General features: G+C 35.8%; 1 protein-coding gene across 1 annotated transcript in view; it reads left to right on the forward strand.

Annotated features, from left to right (window-relative positions):
* The window catches only part of LOC124157172 (transmembrane protein adipocyte-associated 1-like), a 28004-nt gene extending 19935 nt beyond the window's left edge, over window positions 1–8069 (forward strand). Inside the window, exon 9 of the mRNA XM_046531695.1 lies at window positions 1275–8069. Coding sequence (XP_046387651.1) covers window positions 1275–1499 — 225 coding nt within the window. The 3' untranslated portion in view covers window positions 1500–8069. The remainder of the gene's footprint in view (window positions 1–1274) is intronic.
* Window positions 8070–10222: the final 2153 nt, after the last annotated feature.

Consider the following 10222-nt stretch of genomic DNA (forward strand, 5'->3'; position numbering starts at 1 on the left):
TTTTAAGTGATGATAGTATTGCCTTTGGTAGACACTAGCAGACAAAAGTACACCAATCTTTCTTAGAATACAAGCCAAGTGATGATAGTCAGTAAACTTCAGACTATTCATTTAGGAAAGGGTATAGCCGGATAAGAAGGTGAGAAGTCCCCCCTACGGAATCTTTCCCGTGCTTGGGGTATGCGATTTGGGATCAAATAGGACCAACCTCCCCACATTTCCAGCCCGCTAGATGCCCACCAGGGCCGGCTAGTTCGAAAATACGATTTTCACTCTTTTTTTAAATATCTCAGTCAAGAATGCATATTTTTTAATGCAGTTTGTGGCATTAGAAACCTTATTTAATGGAGCATATTTCTAATTGTTTTCAAGAACTTTGAGCTGAACAAGAAGATATGGCGTCGATTTGAAAATTTCTAATGCATGTTTTCATAAAATATGCTCGAGAGGGACAAAAAGAAAAAACGTTTTCTGGAGGTTTTTTTTATACCTTTAGGCTGGCGTATTGAAAATATAACTTTTAGGTTGTGGAACATCGCGAAAAATGTGATTGAAAATATCTGATTTTGGCCATTTGGCTCTATGCTCTGGCCCTCCATAACACCCCTATTTATTTATTATAGTATTCTACCGATTAAGGTGCGCACCACAGGGACAGAATTGTATGGATACTGATGCCGAAAATTACTTCTCGGCCCTTGAAAACGCCGGAGTAAGCTAAAAAGAATTTCCCGGCCTCCAACCCCCCTCCGTCATTCCTTTCAAACGCCTTTTATCTTATTTACTGTTGGATATGCTCTCATATGGAACTAAATGGCCATAACTAATGATTAACATGAAAATTACAGCATATTAAAGGTGTAGAAGAAAAAAAATAAGGGTGGAATATTTATCGCTGAAAATTTCATTCCATGTACATAATCGCGGCTGCATTAATGGTCTCTAGTTGTCTCGGTACGATTTGCGGAGGTAGTTTGGCCATTTCGGTCGTCTCCTTGGTATGATAAGTGGAGGTTTTATGAGATAAAGAGGTTCACTACAAAGAGGTTTGCCTATAAATTTGCATGTAAATCTGATGGGACCCTAGGGGTGGTATGAAGTGTGGAGGTTTATTATGTAAAGAGGTTCACTACATAGAGGTTTAACTGTAACTGTTTTATATGGTGGCTATAACCTTTTTTGTATGAATAACTTTTTCATTTGGTAGTATATGCTTTGGAAAAGGTGAAAAAAAAAGTGTTGAAGCTCAATTCAATTAATATTTCTTTTTACAGAACAACAGTGTTTACGACAGCACTCAGTTTGATCATAATGGAAGTGGTATTACTCCTGTAAATGCACTGTATGCGGCATCTCTACAGAGTCCAGACAGCATCACAGGTTACTCCATAGACAGTCTTGAAGCCCAGTCAGGAATGAATGGAGGTAACACATCAATTAATACCCAGCCTCCATCAGCCGTCCTTCCTCTCCGTGGTCGTGGTTACCAGCAGGATTAAATTCTGATTTTGCATCCAACGACCTAGTCCTAATTTTGCCTTGACTGGAGTGGTGGAGAGAATTTTTGGGGATTTAACTCCAAGGCCTTTGTTGAAGTGAAAGTGCCCCTATGAGACACTGTGGGGAAACCAATTATGTTCTACGGTTTGCCCACCAGCCTTTCCCATCCTCTGTTATTCTTATGTACATCCTATATTCCTTTCACTATTTTCAATGGAAAATGGTGCAAGTGTACGTAGTATATGACAAAGAGTATGGAAGTGTGTTGACTACACCACACCCTTCACTTCATACCTGGTATGGACTTGATAGCTCTACATTATTTGAACAATATAAGTCATGTTCCTTTTTGTGATTGGCCAAGGTCGTACTGTTGAACACATGGATGTACATTGGTGTTTCTCCAGTGAATTATTTTTTGTGATATACCCAATTTGCTATTGACCTTGTGATTGTTCCCTATTCTTATAAGTTAACCATGGGTTTAATTGTAATATCCAAATGAACAGTAATCATTTTTCACTCTTATTCCTGATGAATTTTTTCATTGCATGTGTTATTTTCTATATCTTTTCAATCAGAGGTGTTGAAAATGTTGATACTTGACTAAAATTTGTAAAAAAAAGAAAACTGTTGAATAGTTGTTCAAAAATACAAAGCTATTGTTTGTTGTCTGTTTCTAAATGATCAACCACATACACACTATTTAAATGATAACAAAAGGCTTAACAAATATACTTTCTATTGAATAACTGTCTTTTAGTCAGATATGTGAATGTGGTGATATTTTTGGCATTTTTTCTTTTTATGGAAACTTTATTGTGGGTTTAGAAAATTTAATCTCTGGGCATCACCATAGGTGATCGGGATCTTGATTAGCATTGAATTGCATGTGCACTGATGAAATGGAAATGATGCTGTACTATAAGTATGTAAATCAGATTAATTACATGAGTTTTGTAGTTATTCTACTACTATACATGCTCTCTAGTCTTGGTTAAGTTTATTTAATCAATATTTTAATTTATCATTCTTCCAATCATTCTGTAGTGTTCTGTAAGTGCTTTCTTTTTAATGTAGCCAATTCATTTAGGGTAGATGTATAGTGGATTGTAATTATTTAGGTAATAGAACAATTAATACACTGTAAGAATTTTTAAATGCAAAATACACAAAAGAGTACCTTATTAAAATGTCTTATACAGCCAATAATGTTTTGGCTACATTTATTTTCATCCAATATTATATATTTGAGATTGCGTTGTGGCCATCATTATTATATCTTGTGTGATATGTGGCACGATTTGGTGGAAGTTCTAAATGTATGTTAAATAGGATCTTGAAATATTTCCTCTGAATTTATTTTTGCACAAAACATTTTGTTGTTCTTGAAATTTTGTTGCAACAATGAACTACATCATGCAAAAAAAAATCAGTGGAAGTATTGCAATGATTCATTTAACTAATCATTAGTGTACCTTCACCTGAAGCATGTGAGTGTTTTGTTACCTCGTCGTCTACCATACATCTCATTGTATTTGTTTTGTACTCATCCTATTTTTACCAACAAAATTACTTTCATTCGAAGGAGATGTCCAATATTATGATGTGTGAAAATTATGTATTGATAGTTTCAGTACAATCCTGCAGCATTATTAATTATTTTCTTTAAAGGCTGTTGGATTAATACAACTTTGGATGACTAATCAGTATACAGTACATCCCTGTAAATTTTAGTTGGAAGGAAAATATTGCTGGATCTGGTTTTTGATCGCCTTAAGTCCTGGTTTCCAACGACCACGCATCCTTGGCTGCGCAATGCACGGCATCATGATTATGGGTCCAGGAAAACAGTTTGAGAGAATGAGTCAAATCCACTGCTCAACAGCCGAAACTACATTGTCAGACATGACACAGTGGCATGGCACACAAGTTGTCTGAGAAGTAACTGTTGGCGGACATGGATCTGTTATCATGGGGCATGGTTGTGCACCATGATGCAAGGAAACCAGGAACATTGAGCTAAAGGCAACTAGCACATGCAATCACGCTGTCGTGCTTCGCTCATCTTATAGCAGTTCTAAGAAATCAGGGTTTTTGGGAGTCACTTACAGGAAGGAGAACATGTGTTGACCCCAAATTATATCAGCAACAATGTGTCATTTTCAAGGGGTGAGAGCAAACTAATAGAATATTTCGTGCAAAGCTTTTTTATATGCTTCCCTGTAGAGTGGGGGTAGTCACAAGCCCAGAGGGAGGAAGTATTAAGGATAGGAGTGAGGGGGGCGATGTGGGGCGCAATGAGATAATAGGATAAAATGTCAGATTTTAAAACCGATATATAAACATCTTTTTGAAAATTTGAAATTTCTCAAGTCATTGAAAATACTTGGATTTGGTAAAATCGAGCATCTTAAAAATTCCACACTTCATAAATAACTCAATTAGCTACTTTTATCATAAGTATGCAGTATTTTTGGGTTAATATCACTTCTATGTCCTGTCTCAATGAGAGGTTTTTAAAAACATGATTGGCACTTGCTATTGTTCACTTTTGAAAGGAGTAGTGAAAAAGCTTTGTGGAATGTACAAAGTAGGTTCTTTTAACATCTTCGTACTACCCCACAAGCCGCCTTAGTAGGCGTGTGGCAGGGGGTGTTAGGACACTAGCTGATAACAAATAAAAATAAAATGCTCGTACGAAGTTCCACCTAGCACTAATTAAATTCAATTATTGTCCAGGGAAAATAAGTTTCAATGCCTACCTGTTCGGCAAAATATCTCTCTTTAATTTAGCATTTCTGTTGGACCTGGAAATGTAGTGGGGTTTGAAAATGATATTCTCTGTGATGCTCTGAATGATATCTATTCTTAATTGCTCAAGCAGTCTAAGCCTACCTTGTAGCCTCCAAGAAGTGTCTCTCACCTCCCAGCCTTATTCTTTTAGCATCTGTGTAATGCTTTCTGTATGCCTTTAGCAGTTTTTGATGAATCACACAGCTTTCCTTTGTATTTTAAAGTTCATGTATTAAGTCTTTCTGCACTGGATCCCATATGCTTGCTGCATATTCAAGGTGTGACTGGATGAGTGCGAAGAATCACATCTCTTTTGCTTTTTCATCCGAAAGTCTTCATAGTACAACCTTGACGAATCCTAGCTTTTTCAGGGTCTCCCTCAAAGTTTTTGTGTATGTGTTCCCCACAATAGGTTCGAAGTTACGTAACTCCCAGATACTTCACTTCATCTGTTGCTTTCTTATACTTCACTTCATTCATGTTAACACTATCCACAACATTTACATGCGGATAGTTGTACGACTTATGCAAGAAATGTGCCACCGAGTCTGCTCAGATTAAGTTGTAGTCCTCACTCTTGGGTCCATGCATAAACATTGTTTAAATCCAATGATAAAATTCTAAAATCAGTGTGATCATTAATTTTGCGATAGATGACAGTGTCATCAGTGAATAAAGGTGCCAAAGTGGGAGCAGAGGTAATTTGTATAGAGGTCATAAATCTTCCTTCTGGGACAGCTGATGTGACTTAAATTACGTCAGAGGTAATTACATCTGCTTTAACTGCTTTTTGAATATGATCACTCAGAAAGGTACTTATCCATTCTACTAATGTTTCATTTAGAGTACAGAAATTTGATATAGTAACGCCTTATTCCATTAATTTAAGGCATTAACTCTCAACAGGATTATTGTTAATGGGTAAACCCTTACCCTATCGCTCTGCTGCCCCTTTTCTCTTCCCAGCTGTTGACTGCCTGCGACAATCAAAAAATTAGTCTCGTAGATATTTTCCTTCCAACTTAAATTGGCATTAGGATTTCCAGTCCTTGGATGTATTCACTTCAGCCAATTGGTAGCTCAACTCATAATTGGCTTCTAGTTTCTGCCTTGCTAAATGTGATTGACATTAAAACTTAATTTGTTTGTAGATCAGATTTCAATTGGAAGAATATGCACAGTTCCTGGTGGAATCAATATCTTTCATTACTGTCAGTGAATGATAGTGCTTGGTAGCCTTAATTAAAAGGTTATTAGGTAATTCCTTAGGTATTAAACTCGATGATATAGCAATAATGCTATCATATTTTCCTTTATAGTGAGCTGCAAAGATAAATATGAAAGTTGAAATCTTTCTCTCAAAGAGTTTCATCAAATATCTGTGAATGGAAGTTTGATGGCTAAAACTTTTTTAAGTAATGTTTATCTCTCTGTGCAACTTTTCCGAAACAAAAGCATTTGCCTCTCCATTTCTGTCACGACTTTCCACGAAATTATATACTGTCTTCCACCTTGTTATGCTTGAAAATACTTGGGACTAAAATTTTAAATAATTATGTTGCACTATACCGTGCATCTGTCAAAATCAAATGAATCTCAGAAAATTAAATTTATTCCCAGCATTTCATTTTGAGGAGTCTACTGAATATATGTAAGAGTTTATTTTTTGTTCTGTTCACTTAGCTTTTGTGTTTGATTCATAAAGAGATATGCCGTGAACCTATAATCACCCTTATTATTTCTTTTGTCCCTGATTACTTGAAGTTATCCTCATATATTGGATTAAGCTGTAAATAATTCATCTTTTACAATGGCCATTGCTTGTGCTGTTTTTTTCTGAGCGTTCTTTATTCTTAAGTAGATTTGTCTCACCGTCTAATTCGGAATTTGTGATAGTTCATGTAAATCCTGAAGTTCTCTTCATGTGTGTATTGTTCTCATAATTTGCCTTCTCATCATACTTTCTGGTCCTAAATTTTGTCATTCCCGAAGTGTTGTAGTTTTTCCTTACATTCTTGAAAGCCAGTTCCTTGTGTCTTTTGATGGGAGTAATGTTGTGGATTATATTTAGGCCTTTAATTCTCCCATTTTAATGCAGATAAAATTTTCAATGTTTCCAGTAACTGTTCATGTAAGGTATTCATCATTTTAAAATTAGTTTTAAGTATCTGCATCTTTATGTGTATCTGTATTACAATTGGATTTGAAGGCTGACATTCACATTTGGTTTTACTATTTTCATTTGCCTCTTTCCCATTGGGCCTGGCAGGGCCAGTTTTATGTCTGGTTAGCATTAACCAGAAAATGATGCAGCTGTGACTTAGCCGTTTCTTTCATGGAGAATGTTTTAAAATTAATGCCCAGCGGAGTATTTCTGAGTAACATTTAGTTGAACTGTGACCTTAAATTGATGAATTTGTGATTCCAGTTTCCATATGCCGTAATATGTACTTGTAAAAGCAGCCTTTTATTCATTTCTAATGTTTCAATGGAAAGGTTTGGTGTTTGCCAGAATATTTGGCATGTAATAATTGTACATAGTATGAAAACTCCCATGTTGCTTTTTGTTATTTGTCCCTGTCTTAGTGGTGTACCTCATCCAAGCATTGCTCATTAACCTTGTGCTGCCTAATTGTTGCAGTCATTGTAGACGGCATCATTTTGGCTAACAAGTCGCCATGACCATCCGTCCAATAGGTCTCATGCATTTTTATTGTGCCCATAACGTCATTTTTGGTGCTGAAAATTCTTCTTGGCAAAAAATCTTTGAATGTAACCTATGTTGTCCAAGATGTTAACTATTTTTTGTGAAAATAACCTCTTTATCTTTCCCGGTAATGTTATATAATTGGCGTTAATCGTGAAATTTTGAATTCCATTCCTAAGTCCACATTATATGTTGATAATTTTGTGAACGTCAATGTGAACTAGCCAGTTGCTGAGAGAGGTTTTATTATAAGGTGACTTCGATGGTGTCATGTGCTTACATTTTCGATGCACTTTAGGCATAGATGCTTGTTGATGCATTAAAATGATGATCTACTTGGAATATACCTAATTTTCACGTATGTAATATTGTGAGTGAATAGTTCTTAAGTCACGATACAAAAAAGCAGGTATGTGGTGATTTTTGTCAACATTGGAATCTTTTTTTCTGTTTTCCCATGTTTCTTTGGTGGGCGTACAATTTGATCAAATTTTATGTTAGTGATTAGTATTCATATGCACATTATTATGATTGGCTCCTTTTTTTCAAAGAAATTATTTTTATACTGTAAAAATGATGAGCACCTCTTTCCTTAAGTCATAAGAATTGCACTTTTTCTATAACCTTTGCCTTCAAATTTTCTTTGATTTGCTATCATTAAAAATGTGAATTCATTGGTTTCCTGGAAAGAATAATTATAAATGATTACTTAAATTGATAATCCTGGGATAATTTGTACTTATCTTTAGAAAAATTGTGTGTGTATTGCCATCTTTCTTATGCGTAGATTTGAAATTTCATAAATGGTGACTTCAATTGTTTAAATGAATGGGTACATGTGTATGTGTGCTGTATGAGAGTGTGTATTTGTGTTATGTATGTGTGTCTGATATTATAATTACCATTTCATATTAAGTGAATTGTTATTTTATAATATCCCATAAGCACTATCCAAGCAGCTGTAGCTATGTGTGGAAAGATGAACCAAGTGCTGATCAGAGTCAACTTTATAAAAAAAAACTTCATTGAGCTGTTATTCTTAAAAATAAAATCATTATAACACGTTCACTATATTTCATTACCACCATTGCAGTTAATGGATGTAGGTATTTCTCATGTATTACCATTAGGCTATTTTGTATTCTATAACTCAGTGATATTAATTTCATTTTATTTAGATTTAGCCTCAAGTGCCGTCATTCACTTAGAATTCCAGTACTTTATTTCTGATAATTTTCAGTGATTTAATCCTGCCGTATTTAGTCCCTTGATTTGTCAAGTATTCGACTGATTTTACTAATTATACAAAAGAGAGTCGTTTCAGGCTTTATCTCGTGGAGTTATAACGTTTATGTAAATTAATAGCTATTGGCAATTTTCCAAAAATATTCTAATTTTATCTCTCCACTGGTTTCAATAATACCCTTGAGGTATAACAAGTGGAGGAAGAGACTGAGAGGAAAAACGACCCCCTCCTTTGTAGAATATCCTTAGAATCGCTGACTGACACCTATGCCTGACAGCTAGAATTTCCTGATTTCTTTTCCGTTTGAAAAGTAAGCGTTGGCAGTGAGAAGGATTAGTGTCGGAGGGTTTTTGCATTTCATTTTGTAATAATGGCTGTTATATTCTTAACAAGTTGCGTACTGGGGTATTTAAATTCCTAGAAACGCCGATTTGGAAATATGTGCCTATTAGGGCGTGATGCCTTTGGTTTAAACATGGTTAAAAAGCTAATGTATAGAATATAACTTTACCCAATCAAACGTTATGATGCATCAATTCATTATGAATAACGAACAACAACTGAAAAGGTACTAACGAATACACATTGTACGCTTTAAAATTGTTAAGGTTGGCACGCCTAAATGACGAGAATCTTCGTCATCCGTCCGGAACGTTCGGGAAAAAAATGACAAGAATTCTCGCCATCCGTACGCAACGTGTTAAAGCCCCTTACACGCCTACCCAACATTCTGCCCTCTACATTTTTTTTAGCATCTTCTCGGTGCATCCTCTATCCACACTCTCCTTACCTTCTTCAGAAGTTTTCTCTCAGCACCCACAATATCTAGCAATTTCTTTATCCTTTCCATTTCTTTACATCTCATTCTCCTTTGTCCTTCGTTCCTACTTCTTTAATGTCTGTAGCCATTCAAAATTATGGCAATACATGTATGTAAGTAATTAATTTTCTGTTAGAGTTTCTGTGCGTTTTCTGAAAAGGTAGGATTCACGATAAATATTACCTTTTAAGCCTTAATGTGCAAGTCTCACGACCATTTTCCTTTGATTATATTACTTAATATGGTTACCTCTGATGCTTATGAGGCCACCCCCTTAGGACTCAACCCTCTATGTGTTGGATTTTCTAATTTCTTGTGTCTTTTTCTTTTCTGTTTCTGCGGTAAATAACTCAATAAAGTTGTTGTACGAGGTAATTCTGTGGAAGTACTGGCAAATTTTTTTAAGATGAGTAAAGGAGATGTGGGAGTCACTGGATATACATTTGCAGGCTTCCTAATTTCCACTGATTTTAATGTTTCCTCTTATTTCATGACCAGCTGATGCACAATTTACGATAATGATCATGTGTTACCACCGACATCGACAAAGCTCACCCCTCCTTTACTACTTTCCCAAGACTAAAGTTATACCTGCATAGTGTACTCAGCTGGGAACAATTTATCTTCCATACTATATTCAATAGATAGGTAAAGTCAGGCTGGCCCAAGGTGTAAGTGAACTATGCATCTGCGTAGGCCATCAGGCCCGAGGGAACCTGTCGTGAGGAGAGGCTAAAGTCATCTAGAAGTATACAGACTGTAGAGGGCTCATGGCAAAATGTAACATTAGAAGGCGCACGGGACATCATTGACACCCACGTATTATAAGAAATTTTTTTTCTGATAATATATCCATGTAGGAATGATGGTGGAGGATAACTGATTTTAATCGCTTAGAACTTTAACAGAATCTTTGAGTTTAAAATATTTAGAAAGGAATTATCACTCAGCAATTAATTTCGTGCATAACTCACCTTAGCCGCCTGATCTTTTCATATGTCCAATTTGCGCAAACCTCATGAATGACCGTAAGATATAGGCCATGGCCGGAACTAGTAGTTGGGTCAGGGGGGTCATAAATCAGTTTGCCGTCATCTCCCCCCCACCTACCACCAAAATATAGTACCTCTGTAAGCTTTTGTTTGAAATGCGG

Source organism: Ischnura elegans, chromosome 4 (assembly GCF_921293095.1).
Source record: "Ischnura elegans chromosome 4, ioIscEleg1.1, whole genome shotgun sequence".
In the NCBI taxonomy this organism is placed as follows: Eukaryota; Metazoa; Arthropoda; class Insecta; order Odonata; family Coenagrionidae; genus Ischnura; species Ischnura elegans.